This window comes from Atta colombica, unplaced genomic scaffold (assembly GCF_001594045.1).
Source record: "Atta colombica isolate Treedump-2 unplaced genomic scaffold, Acol1.0 scaffold66, whole genome shotgun sequence".
Classification (NCBI taxonomy): Eukaryota; Metazoa; Arthropoda; class Insecta; order Hymenoptera; family Formicidae; genus Atta; species Atta colombica.
In genome coordinates this window covers 229,080-246,466 of record NW_017259557.1, presented here as the reverse complement: position 1 = coordinate 246,466, position 17,387 = coordinate 229,080, and the positions used below count along the sequence as shown (strand labels likewise).

The 17,387-nt window shown below is 34.2% G+C and overlaps 1 protein-coding gene across 1 annotated transcript in view; it reads left to right on the top strand.

The window, feature by feature from the left end:
- LOC108692237 (fat-like cadherin-related tumor suppressor homolog) overlaps positions 1–17,387 on the top strand; it is a 280,332-nt gene that overhangs the window by 226,747 nt on the left and 36,198 nt on the right. The window contains exons 4-5 of the mRNA XM_018200413.1: positions 1,438–1,642; positions 10,441–10,502. Coding sequence (XP_018055902.1) covers positions 1,438–1,642; positions 10,441–10,502 — 267 coding nt within the window. The remainder of the gene's footprint in view (positions 1–1,437; positions 1,643–10,440; positions 10,503–17,387) is intronic.

Genomic DNA, 17,387 nt, shown 5'->3' with positions numbered 1-17,387 from the left:
TTTTATAATAATGATAAAAAATTTTTTAATCAATATATAAATAATTTTTATTTAAAAAATAAGAAATTAAAACTATTCTTTATCATTATTACATAAGAAATTAAAACTATTTTTATATAAAGTATTTTTATATAAAGTATTCATAAAATTATTCATCTACTGAAAACATTTTAATCCATTTTTTATATATAGTTTATATATAGTCGATGATATTCACTCCAAAATAAACTCATTTTAAAAACTCAGGAGCAACACTTCTTTTTATCAAAGGATCCCCTAATTTCATCCCCTAAAAGTGCGTATGGGTGTGTATAAAAAAATGTATCCCCTGACTGATTCTAATCGAATGAATGCGTCACTCACATTGGTTGCAAAGCCAAATAAATTAGATTAATGAGCAAAAAATCATAAAAAAAGATTGACAAATAAGGATGCTTTCCAATTACTTGATACATCTTGATCCAAACGTAGCAAATTAATTCACTTATTTTCAGTATTAATAAATAATTTAACCCTTTTAATTACATATTCTTTGTTGTCACAATTAATCTCATAACTTTGAAAGAATTAAATTATTTATTAACACTGAATTTGTGAAAACCGATTTGCACTCAATTGCACTAATTGCCGTAATCGTCGACACAACGGTATACATCCGACTAATACCCTCGAGCTGAGTACGGATGTGTAATGTTGTATCGACGATATTACGGTAATTAGTGCAATTAAGTGCAAATCAGTTTTCATATTTTCAATGTTACTAAATAATTTAATTCTTTCAAAGTTATAAAGTTATCGTGATAACAAAAAATATGTAAATTAAAAGAGTTAAATTATTTGATAATATTGTTGAGGCTTCCACAGCTTTTTATATAAAGATTATGATATTTTATATAAAGATATTTCGCGGATTTTCTCCGCATCCAGATCCATTCTTGGAACGTTTCGTGAACTTTGCAGTCCATTTCAGAGCGAGAAACAGTCTGATACTGAGCTGTTCCTCCAGGCCGTTCTTTTTAGTTAAATTATTTATTAACACTAAAAATATATGAATTAATTTACTACGTTTGTATCAAGATGTGTCAAACAATTTGAAAGCATCCTAAATAAGAAAAAGACAAACGTAAATGAATAATTATACTTAATTGTGAATAAAAGATTATAAAAGGAAATAGAAAAAAAACAAAGTCAAAAGACAATCAATGATTTAAAAGTATTAAAACGAAAACTGCTAAAATCCAAGTTATAGTTTTTTTTTTAAATCCTCCAAAAGTACGGGATAAAAAATTGAATGCAATTGCATCAATACCGAGATATTCCAAACAAAGTTGCGATTTCTTCTCTTTTTTCCCCAGTCACGAATTTAATTTAACATACGCGCGGTGATTTTATTTAATGGGTAATGAAATGGATGTCTCTCTCTCCGCACTTATGCAGGTCTATGTCGAAGTGCTGGATGAGAATGATAACACGCCGCTGACCGAGCTGCCAGTTTATTATCCATCCGTGGCCGAGAACTCGCCTGCCAGCGTGAGTGTCCTGCAAATCCGCGCCTTTGATCACGACGTCTCGCCCCAGCAATTCGTCTTCACCATCAGCAGCGGCAATCCGGAGGGATATTTTCTCATCAACTCCACCACCGGTAAGTCCCAAGCGTACAGCTCGCGTATCGCATTGACGGCAAAATGATACCGGTCTCGCGGCAGGATCAGAATGACGGCGTCGTCTTTAGCCACACCCGGTAGCCGGTAATAAGTTCAATCTTGCTGGACGAGAGTTTTAATAGATACGTTACGTGGAATTATTAAAGGGAGATTGGCCGCTTCTATGAAAAGAGTTTCATTCGAATTCTCATTCGTTATCAGTTAAATCGAAAGATGAATATTGACTCGATTCTATACTCTCGAAAAGTGAATCAGTGTATTATTGAAAAACGATAAATATTCACTGATGAATTACAACAATAAGTGTAACACTAGAATTACTGATTTATCTTTAGAAAGTATATATACTGTCGATGATTCCGTATCGTAGACACGTAGAGAAAATATAGTTTTTCTGACAGATAAACGCGCACGATCTATCTTTATTTTAATGACTTGCTTCTCTCGGACTTAATAACGCGATTCCGCGATATATAAGCGCGTTTAAAGATACGTTGTTCTTACCTCCCTTGACCGTGCATGCAAATCCGAGTGATCGAACGTCGTCCATATTCATCAGTCCTTTATCGTTTCGCTTAGCCTTCCTCTTCGCGTGAGACGTTCGAGAATTATATTATAAACGATGAGAGTGCCTATCTTGCAAGTTCGTTAGATCTGGCATGACATCGTCATGCTTTTGACTTCGAAATCTTCGTAAATAACGTAAGAGGACGAACGCTAGCATTACGTTGTTTAGTGCGACAAAATAATACATGAGAACGGTTGTGGAACGGAAAATACATAATGCGCGGCAGATAAGAACTTTATATTTTCACACGCCAGGGACTTTGCGGATGGAGCGCCATTTAAAGTTAAAAATACAACAAGAATTTTAAAGTGTGTGAGGTTGCTAGTTTATTGAACAGGTATTATTTTCGTCTATCGAAATCCGAAAGTTCTCGAAATGATGCTGGTTCTTTACTGATTCCTGGCACTCAACCAGGCGTATCCTTACAATGGAAATCTCATATTCTTCAAAAGTTGTTTGCGATTGGTATTAGTATGCAAAATGAAAGTCGATTATATTGAGGAGATGGTTCACAATGGAAAAACGTCGGCCGACGTTTGATTTGTATTCATCACCGTCAACCAATCCCCGGAAACTTCCCCTCCGTCAGCTGGCCAATTCGTTTCGCGTGCTATCCATCCGCGAAACTTTTAATGTTCAGGATTGCGCAAAACTTGGCCTGGCTCACCCGCGAGTGGCGACCTTTTATCGTTTCACATGCGAGGAGAAAATGGAGCGAACGGTCGATTGACCCAACCTTAAAACGTGGCTCGACATGTGGTATTGCGGTTGTTCTTCATCATATATCAAACGGAAATACTTGGTTATAATCAATCAATCAGCTATAAATGTCATCGGATTAATCAATGTTATCATTGATCAAGTAGCACACTCTTTAAATATAAATCAGTGGAAATATAAATCAGTGGATAATCACTGATATCAGTGCCAAGTATGTCACTAGTAATCAGTGAATTAAATGTGAGATCCCTAAGCTAATCTTTATTATGTGATCTAATTAACCTTGTTTAGTGCTTATATTCAATGAATATGTTATTGGAAGATTAAATATCAGTATTTTAGTTATTAATGCTCAAACAATTTTTCTTTTTGAACTTCATTGATTATCAGTGTCAAGTATGCCAGTGGATAATTAGTGATTATTCATTGATTCAGATTTATAGAGCACGAATTTTATTTTTACATGGTTATTATTGAAGCTTGATCTCGGAAAGTATATTCACGTTACAATAATTATTTCTACCTTTGATATACTTTGTTTATTTATATACATACAGATAAAAACAAAACTTCAAAAATTGATTTCTTTCCTTTGTTTCTCGGTTTTTTATTGTATTATACTTTTTATGCATTTAGATTTATTATAATAGATAATAATAGTGAAAAATTTATTTATTATTAATAACAGATTTTAATTGTTAGATGCAGGTTATTTCATTCTTTTAACAAAAATTGGGGATGTTAAGTAATTAGATACTGGAGAAGGATGATATTATTGATTTTAATAAATCAAGAAGAAATATGAGGTATCACATCCCTTGCTGCAATTTCATTATCTTATGGAATAATTAATATATTTATTCATTAAACAGAATTATACATTCTTATTCCTAATAACTTTTATACATTCTGTCTTCAGACCTAATTATTTAGATCTTAAAATAATGTGACTGGGATCTGAATAGTTGCGTTACTGCCGCTACTTGGTTGTGCAGAAGACAAAGGCTGCATTCAGAAGATAAACAATTTAATTTTACTTATTGTTAATCCACTGGTTCTTTATCTCTTGAAGTGAATATCATGTTAATAATAGTTTTTACAATTTAATCCTCTTATTGTCAATGTCTACTGGACATTTTTTATCTTTAAAAACCCATCTATAGTACTAATAATATGATGTAAATTGTAAACCATAAAAATATCACCTGAGTCATCAAGCTGAATGACACTGATAGATCGGTATATATTATATATATTATATGTACATATATTATATGTAAGCTATGGATCTAAAAGCGTGAGCTCTACATATATTATATATAATATCAGCTAATTTGATTGCTTATAATTATTTTATTTTTTTGTATTAAGTAGAGAATATTTGATTTTAGTTAATTTTCCAAACATACTGCTAAATTATTGTACAGTAATTGTAAGATCTCAAATACTCTACTTCGACGCTTGATTATCTAATATTTTATATGAAATATAGAAGCTCAAATTGATAGTCGTTCACTTATATTAGGTGTAGTAAAAAGAAATTCATTATTTTTGCATGAAATTGAATGGAAAAATAATGGATTTCTTTTTACTACACCTAATATGATTTTATTCTCGTAAGAATAGTCGTGCGACTCTCATCGAGTTATCGGATAAATAAAAAGATTTCTACCATGCTGTTTGTCCCGTTCTTTCTCTAACAAATTCGTTTTTTTTTTTTATGTTATCTTGGATTACATCACGGAGATGAAAAGATTGCATCAACGATTGGACAATAACGTCCATTACGAGATTGAATCGGATGTTTCACGATCTTTCTAGTAATAGCGAGCACACTGTCTGATGGGATGAAGTATTATTCCTTGTTTGATATTCTGAATTGGAATACATTGTCAAAGAGAAAAGTACAGATAGATATCATGCAAGTACACGAGTCCAATGTTGTACATCGGAACTATCAGCGCTCTGTCCCAGTTTCAGCTCGACAGCAATGCTACTCCACCAACAGCAATTACTGCAATGTAATACAATGGACAGACGGGTGGACGGTTTCCAAATTCCGTGTAATACCGGCTAAATTGGTTTCCGCCACCCCGAAGAAGAGGTATCGTCGATTTTATTGCTGTTCGTCTTCGCGTGCGATTGGATTATTATTTATTACCAATGTGATGCGTTGCCTTTTAGGGATGTCGCTCGATTTTTGCGATAGATAGAACCGGTTATATTGGGTTGTCCGGTTGCAACACGATTAGTTGGACTAAAGCGGGATAAAATGGACATTTACGCCACTGCCGCGTTTATCTCCAGAGAGCGCAACGTATCGTCTATTAGTTTCTCTGCAGCAAATACGCCGCAGATTTCTATTTACTTCGCGTTATTACGTTCCGTGGAGAATCCCGCGTATAACGAAAGCCGAGGCAACGAAAGAAATTGCGGTTTTTACTAATGACGGTGTTATGATAGCTTGGAGTCACTGTATAAGTTCAAGGGAACTATTGGATACGTGATACTCTTTGCACAGCAGGTATAAAACTCGAGTCTCACAAATTGTTTAAAATTTATTTTACACGATCCAATTTAATCAGTAAATTTATATGAAGGATTTTTCGTAAAAACTAAGTCCGAAAAGTTAATATTTTCAAGAAAAATTTTTCGGAAAAATTTCTCATCTTCAAACCGTTTATTGTATAAATATATTAATTTTTTTTCTGGGCATCTAAATAGAGGAACAAAATTTTAGGCTTTCATTAATATTTTGAAGATTCATCAATTAAAAAAAATATAAAATCTCTGAACTTATTTAATTCTTATATAAATTTTATATTGACCACCTATGTATTTATTCGATACTTACATTTATGTTTTTTTTACATAACATTGATAGTACATTCAATTATGTAGTTTCATTGTGCATACTTCTCAATTCATTGTCTTTTTACAATACTATTTCATTTATTTTTTTATTTCAAGTTCTTATTTGTATTTTGGATTATCTCTAAATTCATTTTAAGTCGAAGTTTAATATCGAAAAAAATGAACAATCGTCGTTTTGAAACGAGGTGCTGCGCGAACTAACATTATTTCGCGACTCATATTAAAGGGTCTTCATCGTAAAAGCGTACCATCTTTTTTCAAAAAGAGTCGCGACCGGGAACTTGTTTCCGCAATTAAATCACCGGATCACTCGATTAATGCATCACCTCGCTTTCGCTACGTGCGGACGCCTCTTTCGCATCCGCATGCACACATTCCGCGGGCATCAATCATCTGCCGCCGCGGTCTCTCGATTAATTTTCACGAACGCCCGATAACAAGCAAGGAGACTGTGAGTTTTTTAATCTACCGGGACGCGCGTTGCAGGTAAAGGCGATGGAAAAGGCCAGACTCGGCAAAAAGGCTACTCCATCATGCACTCTAGAATGCATGTTGAAATAACGCTTCACGGTATATAGCATGTACGTGCTTTACGATTATACTGTCGCCTCTCCGCTCTCATTAACATTATTATGTAGCGCAAGGCGATATCGGTGTGTTGTTTTACGATCTAAGACTATATGTATATCTAAGCCAGTGTGTGCACGCAGAGATAAAAGTATAAGAAAATTGCCCGCGGAAGAGTCATGTGTTATGTTCAAAAAAGTAATAAATACGTACTTCTTAATGTCAATAAAACAAATGCTTTTAAAATATATTTAATGTTTTTATTTCCATTTCAATTACGAATGCAGTGTATTTTATTTTCTCTGTATTTGAATAATGTAAAATGATACTCGTATTGTTAGATATTGAAAGAGGTAATCTAATTCCTTAAACAATATTTTGATATTTTAATCTTCCATGTATGTAAAAATCAATCCATTTCTGTGATTAATTTCAAAATAAATGATGTCTGTAGGTATATTGTATGCGCTTAGTAAATAATAAACTATCATTTGAATCAAATTTAATACATTTTCTTGAATGAAATTGTTTAATTCCATTATTGTTTTAATTAAATTAATGTATTGAGTAGAAACAATGGTTGCCTATAAAAATGGTTAAAAATAACTTAAGTATAATTTGGCACTATAAATTTAACAGTGCAGGAGAGATTTTTATTTAAAAAAATCTTGTTTATAGAAAATGGACAAGAAAACATAAAATTCATAATTTATTCACAATAAGTACATTCTAACTTAATAAATAAAAAAACTTTGCGAAAACCATGTTTATGGTCCTAGAAGTTAAATTCTCCATTATATTATACAAATATTATTTGTGCAATAATCCAATTTGCATTTTCACTCATTTTATTGAAATAGCATATTTCAATTTATATCTTTTTACGTAACATAAATAATTTTGAAAAATATATAATCTATTTTATTCGTCATTAGCTTTTTTTTATTCTTCGTTAATAAATTGTTAATTAATGTTTACTTTATATATATATATAGAAAATAATAATTTTTTCAAAAGATATTTTTCCTGTACAAATACTTTTTAAACTTACTGTATATTCTTCTTAATGGAGTATTTCGGATGAAAGGTAACACCCGAAATATGCTCATCGAACATATATCTCAGGTGTAACCGGCGTATTCGCACGCGGCAGCTCCCCAGTTATAGCAGCACGTAGCTAAGATACGACGATGGAGAGAACAATGGTGTATACGACGGTACGAAATTAGATTAGATAGATCTTGGTCGAGTAATGCGACTTCGCCCGCGGGAACGAGCTTGCACAAACGAACGGCACACGATCTCGTACCTAGTCGAACTAATCGCCCGGTTAAGTCGCGCTTTCGGCGCGTAATGCGCCACCACGCAAAAATGTTCCCTTGCGTTGGGGTAGCTAAATAGAACGTAAAACATAGGTATTAATTAGACCCCCGTTAAGCACTAGCGGCACGGGACGGGTAGCTTTTAGAAATCCTCGGCTTTTTGTTAAACCGACCCTAGGCGTTGCAAATATGCCCGACTAATTTCATTAATTACACGAAAAGTGGAGAAATACGAGATTTTATTCTGTAGATGTACGTCGCTGATTGCCAGCGATGTTATTACTATAAACGGTCGCAATTCATATCAATTCGATTGATGTATCCGCCGCTTTTAATAACGGCAACAAAAATGGAACTTTATCAAAATATTAAGGTATTTTTTTTCTCTCATTTTAATAAAAATATTGTACACGTTATTTTTATATTAATGGAACACTACCGCGTGATTGAAAATATCATCGAGAGAACTCTACTTGTTAGAGGAAAAATTCCCAGTTCTTCAACTCTTTAAATTTTTCGCGCCATGAAACTCGCAATTGTCTTAATATAAGCGTGAGACTCCTGCAGGCAAATTTCATAAAACGCTCGCCGCACCGCTCGTGAAAGACAGATAATCTTAGCTCGTCATAAGGGAATAATCCCGATAAAACTTTCTCCCAGCAAGAGATGAGCGGCCTTTAAGCGGCCTTCTCGTTGCACCGGCGCCGTTAACCCGGAAGCATTTTTCACTATCATCATAAAATATTACTCCGTCGAGCGTTCCACCCGGTACTTCAAGGGGAAAACCGTCCTCGCGACGTCCATTGGGACTTACGCGCGGCAGAAAATAAATTCATCGTTATCCCGGACAAAGAATTCTTATTTTGTGACGTTGCGCCGCAATCGGCAAAATGGCGCGGCGGCGAAAATCGTGTCGTCGATAATATCGTAAATAATTTTACCTAACTGCAGTCGTTGATTTCCAATAACGAATTTCCCGTTGCCGACACGCGCGCGAGCGTGGGCGTGCATTCCTATCAGGCCGAGGGTAGACACGGCCCAGAGGGTGAGGAACGAAAACGAAAAGCAATTATTTAAATGCGTTCTATAGCATCAGAGCTCTGTACATTCGCATTCGCGTTCGCGGCTCGATCGAACGGCATTTCCCGCAATTCCCCTTTTTTTCCTGTCCATCGCCGCGCTTCCGCTCGCCTTCTGTACGTCTTTTCTATCAATCCCCCTTTTTTCCTCCTACTTCCCATTTCATGATAAAAAGAATGTGCTGAAGGCCGCCACGTTTGAAATTGTCGATGAAATCTACGGGAAAAAGGCGCAATTAATCGAGCCTCGAAACGGCGCGAATTCGATTAGAGCAACGGAAATTAGATTTGAAGATCTCATACTCTTCGGCGTGAATTGTTTCGGCGCTTTCGTTTCACCGTGGCTCAAGCGGCCCGATATAACGCAACGCGTTTAACACGCGATCGGCGTTAGCCGACGAAAACGTGAACTAGTTTGTTTTAATGACGATGCCCGGTACCGTATCAGTTGCACGAGTTCGGATTCACGCCATACTAATCATAACGGGGCCGCAAAGCGAGAATTACGAGTTCTTTGGCACCGCCTTGTCGGCGCGGCGGATCGGAGCTCCGAGCGGAACGACAACGGCTTCCTCGTAATTCGATTAGCAGAGCTCGCGGTGTAATATAAAATCTGGGCCGTCAGCGACACTGCCGTCATCGGAAGCCGTAAGACTAATAAAAAAAAGATCACTCTGGCTTTATACAACATGGTTGTGCGCTAAAGGGCTTCTTTTTTTTGTTTGGCGGTGTCGCTTTGTTGAAGCGTCACGCTTTGCGTCTCGTGGAGGTTTTTTGCACGAGACTTACCTTCGCTAGGTAAACTTCTGTGTATCACTCTTGTGGTTATCAAAAACATCTCTCTATATCTCTATATCTCTAATATATTTTCATTATTAATATAATATTAATTTATAATATAATATTAATTGTCTTTTTCGAAATAAATAATATAAATAATATTTGTATAGCATCTAGGAATATTATATGCTTATGAGACATGTCTCAAAAAAAAAAACGTTATCAAAATTCAAGACAAAATTTTAGCCGAGATTTTGTCCATTTGCCGGAAATTCGTTAACAAAAAGCCAGAATTGGAATTTCCGGCTAAAAACTGAAGAAGAAACCCATCATATTATGAAAGGGTTAATTATTTTACAAACAGTATTTTGTCAAAATTGGGAGATCTAGCGCTCGAACTGCCGTCTTCTCTTGTGAAAGTTTTCCACAGAGTAGTACACCAGAAGAATTTCGCCCCTTGTCAGTTACTTCGCGTCCACAAATTTTTGCTCAATCGAGTTTCCGAGCGGAGTTCGTGCCCATGATGAAAGGGATTCCGTGGAACGTAAAATGAAGCTCGATATCGTGGCAGTACCGTTGAAAGAGACGGGGAGTACTCGGCGCACGGCAAAATCTGAACGCTATAATTTCGTCGAGCTCGTTCCATCGGACCGATCTTTGTCTCGGTAAATGGAGGGCCTTCCGTTCGTTGCAATTCGAGGGTTGTATCGCTTCCCTCGTCCTCCACCCGCGGGATTTTATCGAGGGAGGGTCTCGCGCAAAGTGCCACCGTTTTACTATCCTGCCGCAGCACGGAACGCCGCTCGATCCCGTTATTTATTAATCATTGAATGGTCTGCTTAATCTCTGCACTATTCGTATTACAGGTCTCATCAGCACCAGTGGTAGGAAGCTCGATCGTGAGAATCAAGCGGAGCACGTGTTGGAGGTAAGTCAAATAATTGAACTTTTTTTTTCGAAGGGATCACAGTATCTTTGCGCACAGAAAAAGAAACTTTCGAGAAAATGTTTACTGTTAATTGAAAAATTATTTTATTGTATAAAAAAAATATTTGTGTACTAAAAGTATATATAAAAAATGTTTTATATATGTAATCTTTAGATATTTGGTGAGAAAACGATACATAAAAAATTACAAAAGTTGTTTTATTAAAAGTTATAAATAACTAGTTTAAAAATGTTTTTAAAATTATTAAAAGAAAAATGTTGTTCTTTTAATAACTTTGAACTAGAAGGTCTCTAGATTTTTTCTACTGAGAATGATGTGAAGTTTTTTAAGCTCTTCCATAACAATATAATTCTGAATAAATTCGAAGCGTGAATAAACTTCGAGGAAACAAATTCCGAGCGCATCATGTCTTCGCAGTTAACGATGCTTAGACGATCTAATCAGTTTCAAAATCGTTAGAGCGAATAGTGTTCCCTAATGACGCGCTATTGTTAACAACTAATTGATGGATTGACGCATCCTTTCTCGTTTCGCTTCATTCGTTCGTTTCTCAACAATACTATCGATATAAAGTTTCTGGAAACTGTCGCTTTTGCTTTCTCTACTTCGTCTGCTCATCGGCGCTCGATATATTGTCGAAGTGGAAATGAGGAAGAAAATCGCATCCTCCGTGAGATTGAAAAGTAAAATGAGGAAAATCTGCTATCTGTGATGATAAAAGCGAGAAGGCTAACTTGAGGATAGCACTATGAGAAAAGGGGTAATATGAACGAGTGGGGAGAGGGCGGGAGACAAGAGACCAAGAAACGAATGGACGACTTGGGACAACGACGGAAAGAAAGAGGGGTAAAAGTGGCAGAAGAAGGAAAGGGAAACTTCGGATAGAACAACGCTGAAAAGGGTACAATGGTTCTAAGAAGAAGAGTCGTAGGGTGAGACATCGGGGAGGCAAGACATTTCTCTGGGGAAGGTCGGCGCAGCCTCCCGGGGAATTTCTACCTACATTGGGATTAAAGGAAGAACTCGCGATAGTCTCACGTCGTGTACGAACGGTAGACACAGAAATTTCGCCGAGGCGATAAAAGTAGGGAAAGAGACGATACCAATTTCACCAAAAGACTTCTATACTACGATTGATAGGATAAACGGCCTAACTTTATCCTCAATGTTTTCCTTCCTCTACATCCACGAAGCATCCCATTTTGAGAATTTCTTTAGCTGATAGACTCTCAGCTCTTTTCCCCAAAGTGCCGGAACTGTTAAGATGTTTCAAAGCGTTTTATTGATTAAGTGTAAAATATTAGTTTAAATAGGTGTCCGAAAAGTATATTTTGTTAATAAATACACGGAAAGAACTGACTTTGCTGAAATAGCTAAAGATTTAATTAGATACAGATCTGAAAATAATTTTGTTAGGCTATTGAAATAATTATATTCTCTCTAGGACACTCAAGCATAAGAAAAAGAGAAAAAAAATTTTGATATTTTAGCAACAAGCTTGAGTGTCCTACATAATTGTTTTATAAAATATTTTGTATTATAAAATATTCGTAGAAACGTACTTCAGACCACTTACGGTATAAATACTGTAAATGGTTGATGCCTAGACCTAATGCTTTTGGGTCGCATTATAGGTCAGATCGCGTATAGGTCTCTCAGTGTAAATGTAGTGTAAATGTTATAATACAAAGGAGTCAAATAAAAAAAAAATAAAACTTGTTTATCTCTCTATCGATCACTTTTCCGAGCATGTATCTGTTTCTTATATTATTAGATTTGTTCACGTTGTTTGAAATTCTCAAAGTATCTGCTCTTACCAGAGCAGATACTTGAATATTTTTCTTTTTAATTATAGATAAAAAAGTATTTGGGTGTTGGAAGAGAGTAAAAATGAAAAAAGGACAAGCAATGCGAAGAGTTCTTTTATAATGTATAAAAAATCTTATGCACATACTCTTTTATGAATCTAAAAAAATTAAACGTGTTTTAGACAAATATTAGCTCGAACACTTTACCAACTTTAACAAATAGTTTAACACAAATCATTTTCAAATCTGTATTTAACTACATTTTTAGAGAGAGAGAGACACTTTAACAAAAAATTGTTAGTTTTTTTTTTAATGTAAGAATGACTATGACGGCTGTTCTTATGTTTAAAACTGTCTTCAATTTTAAGTTGTCATAAATTAATCGTACAACATCTTAAGATCTTATTATTTATTTTTAAATTAAGAACTGATTATACATGAATACAATCGACTTATAAGCAGAGGATTGCTTATGATGTCATAAATTCAAAAAATTCAGATTTGATCTTTTCCCACTAATTTAAATTCTTTTTCGTGAAATAGCGTAATGATTAATAATAAGTGCTTATGCTGTCGATAAAATTTCATTCATAGGACTCACAATACGGCAGATAGTCATAATATTCGTGAAATTATGTAATTCCGCAAGTTCCGAACATATGCGAAATAGTTTCTAGATTTTATTTTTATATGGATTTTTAAAACGCGTTCGAAAATTTCTGAATTATTCACGACAGTTAAAGTGGTTCTGATACTATAAAATCGCATCAGGTAATGTCGGGGAAAAAAAAACATATGCGGAACATTACGGCAGTAAAGTATTTCGTGATTAACACAAGCATATGCTCGTCCCAAATTAAATTGCACGTTATTGGTTTTAATGGCCGTACTCTCGTTCATTCGCATGTCGCGCACAGTTTAAATTTTCGATGCAACCCACCGACTGATCTAATTAAGTGCACTCTGTAACAGAATAGGATATTGAAAATCAAATTGTATCAGCGCTTTTCATTTTAAACCGTACATCAATATTTGTTACTAATATGACTAAGGATTATTTGACGAAGGACTATTGACAAAGTTCAATGCTATTTATTTCGAGACAAATATTTAAAATTTATATCACATAAATAATATTATCTGTAAGATACACAACGAGTACATCCCCTAAGTATTTAAATCCATCTCGTGTGGGTCTAATTTCATTAGATATCATTACGGAAATTCTCTGACGGATCCGTAACGCGACCAGGAAATTATTTTAAGAGTCTTTGATCTTTCGATGCGGGTTGTTAACAACATGTTTGTGTTCGTAACCGAGTTAAATGAGTCTCGGCTCTAAAAACAAGAGTTCGTGAAAACGATCGCTTCCCCTGTGACCCTCCCCGTACCACCTTCTTGCAGAGAAACTTCGACAATTTTGCAAAGTCTCTCCGCCACGAATAATTAATGAGTGTACGGAGCTTTCTCTTTTAGCGCTTTCTTTTAACGCAAGCTTCGATTACCTTTTCATTATCAATTACGCGGATTAAATCATTCATTCGGTACATTACGCTCTTTAAGTAAAAGAAGTGAAATTTTTAACATCGACAAATATATTTTCATATAAGTATAATATATAAAGTATCTCCAGATATATTTTCAATAATCATAATCATGTGAAAATACAAAAAATATTCACATTACAGAGATCGGTGGAAAAATTAACAGAGCTTGCTGAGATTTAAACTCGGAATTCTTTGTTCTCAAATCTAGCATTATTATTAGTGTGCTACTCTAATGATACTACACTATTATTTCATCTATATATATCTTTAAATGATCTTATGGTTGTTTTTATTGTTCTGCAATATAAAATTTTTTTATATTGCAAAAAAGTTTTTATAAAAAATAAATATTAATTAGCAATTTAACTATGAGTTTCGTCCTAATATAAACAAAAAATTTCGCGGAAATAACTATGTAAGAGCATGTAAATACATGCTCTTGGAAGCTAAAGAATCTTATATTAATTATGGAAAAAATAGCTTCAGTCAAACTGGCTAAAATTGTGATATTTTATAGCTTATGAAATGCTGATCAAAAATTTTCATAAAAAAGGAACAACCATAAAAAATGATCATAAAAATATAGATTTTGTTCATCCTGCTTATCATTTTTTATGATTCATGATGGAGACTTTTGATCAGCATCTCATAAGTTAATCGCACTTTCAGCCAATTTAACTGTTTTTTATTTACTTACCTAATAAGTGCGAGTCTTGACTATATAAATACTTTTAATACGTTTAAAGAGTAATTTTCATTTCCGCCTTATTAAGATAATATATTTTGATTAGAGAAGTATATATAATCTACCTATTTTATTCTAAGTTAAATTGCTAATTAATATTTACTTTCTCAAATTAAGATTCTTTTTAAGATATCTCTCCTGTACTAATATTTTTTAGCACTCACTGTAAGAGACAAAATTTATATGTGTCACGCAAAAGTAATCATAAGTCAATTAAACTTTATTTTTTCATTAGTATTCTATATTGAGCTTCTGCAAACGATGAAAAAGAACAATATACGCATTCAATTATGTTCTTCTGTATTAATTATAAAAATCCATTTTATTTTCGGATAGCACAATCCGTTTTATTATAACTATGCCGAACATTGGCGAATATTGATATTGGACGAAACAGCGATATTGGCAGCATACTCATCTAAACGAAGTGCATATTCTATAGTTTTCGCGCGGATCGTTAAATCTTCTTTTTATGACGCTTTCGCTCTCCAAACTCGTTTATCTGTCATCGATATACCGCTTACAGTGTACAGCCCGATGTCAAAGGGCGAGGCGGCTGGCTGGTATTTTGGCATGAAAGGTCAACCGAGGTTGCACGACCTGGTGACCGGAGCGACCATGTCCCCCTTTTTCATAATTCCACGCATAATTTACGAGTATTCCTGTGGGCTCTGCTATAAAGAAGAAACTATTTCTCCACCGACCACGCGTATCTCGCGCCACCAGGCGCGCTTTTTTGCATACTGTAATACGGAAAGCGCTCGATGAATCTAAAATATTGACAATACCGTCTCACTTTCGACGACGCGGGTGCAATGACAGCAGATCACACTACGTCCTTTTGTTGTTCGATATGCATCGACCCAAGCGATTGAGTGAAAATATTGTGTTGCAAAAGCGAGAGCGATATAGAAACTATCGAATTCACAAATATGTGACGAGTACTCGCTGAAAGGCTTTATTGACGTGATCATTGCGTTACCTCTTTTCAGTCAGGCTTTTCAATGTCCTTCTGTTTTCAGATATATTTTAGCCACTCCTCCTATTCAAAGTGAGCGAGAAAGTTGCTTACTACCATAGAACAGACCCTCTAACAGCTACTTGAAGTATCCGCTTGAGAATATTTCATCGAAATTTATGATCGATCAGGCATACTTGAATGCAAATCGAAGTCGCCGATAACAGATAATCCGAGAAGCATGTAAGAATCAATTTTTACTAAACGTATCACTCTTGCAGATGCTGCAGCAAATTTCTGAATTAATTTTCCATCCTGTCTTCTAGGAAAAAAGATGAGGACGGGTAATCCTGATGAGAAATCGAGAAAGTTAGAAATATTTTAAAAATGCAGTAGATTAATTGTCTGGAATTTCTATTTGGTCATGCAAATTTCTTACTATACTTAAATAACTTCGAAACAAAATATTTTTACTTCAGCATAAGTATCAAAGTATAAATTGTTTTAATCCCTTTAAAAAATTAAATGACTATAATTTCATTTTTTTACGATCTGCTTGTTCTTCCAGATGTTCTTCCACTTAAAGATGTACTTATTATTATTATTATTATTATTATTATTATTATTATTATTATTATTATTATTACAGGTACCTGTCTCTTAATTAATTAATAAAAAAATTATGAAAAAATTTTACAGATTATTCTAGATCGCATTTAAAATACACAAAAAAATTAGCGACAGTTTACTATCTGAAGTTATTTTTAAAAAAGTAATATTTTCTTTAGCCCTAATTACTTTAATAGAAATGTATGAAAAGGTATTATGAAATAATAATAAAATCTCAATTTGTTTTATATATATATTGTTTTATATAATATAATTTCAAAATGATATATATATAAAGTTACACTGCGATGCAGAAAATAGTTATCTTGTAAATAAACGAAGTATTCATTTGTTTCTTAAATATTGTATTTTTTTAAATTTTAGCTTATAACATTAAAAATAAAGTAAATCAATTATAAAAATGTACTGTCCAACAAAAGTAGAATGTTACAAATATAATTTTCGTATATACAGTTTGTTTAATGTATAAATAATATGTGCTATATACTTCTATCATATCTCTATTAATGAACTGATTGATTAATTGTATAAGTTCGCTTAGGACCAAAGAGGTTGTATATATATAGAGTAGGGGAATCAGCTAAGAATGCGTGAACGAATAGAAAGAAACAGAAAACGAAATGGCCAAAGAGAATCAAGAGAGAGTGAAGCGGATTCCCGGAAGCCGCCATGTTTAGTGCACTGTTGAAGTGAATAGGAGATATCGAAGGAGCGTAATGGAATATACGGTGCTACCGCATTAGTATTGTGTGTATGATATATACATACACATGCACATTTGCGGAAATGCAATAGATAGATTTGCGGAATCAATCAGAGAAGAAAATCATTATCCGCTTCATTCTCCTTTGATTCTTTCTGGCCATCCCGTATTCTTTTATCAATACGCTGTGAGAATCATTTCTTCCACATATGTTCGTACGAGTCTCTTACAAATGGAAGATTAATTTAATTTCGGTTCAATTCACTCTATCTTTTTCACTTTTTATTACTTTATCTTTTTCTAATTCTAAAAATTATAAAAAAGTAATACAATAAGTTAAATCAAAATTAATCTTACATTGGTGGAATTGGGCCTCAGTCGCATCCAGTTATATAATATTCGCACTAGAATCTAACCTAGACTATAGTCTAGTTACAGCAAGTTTAGGGGGGGGGGGGGGTTTTTTGAAAAGA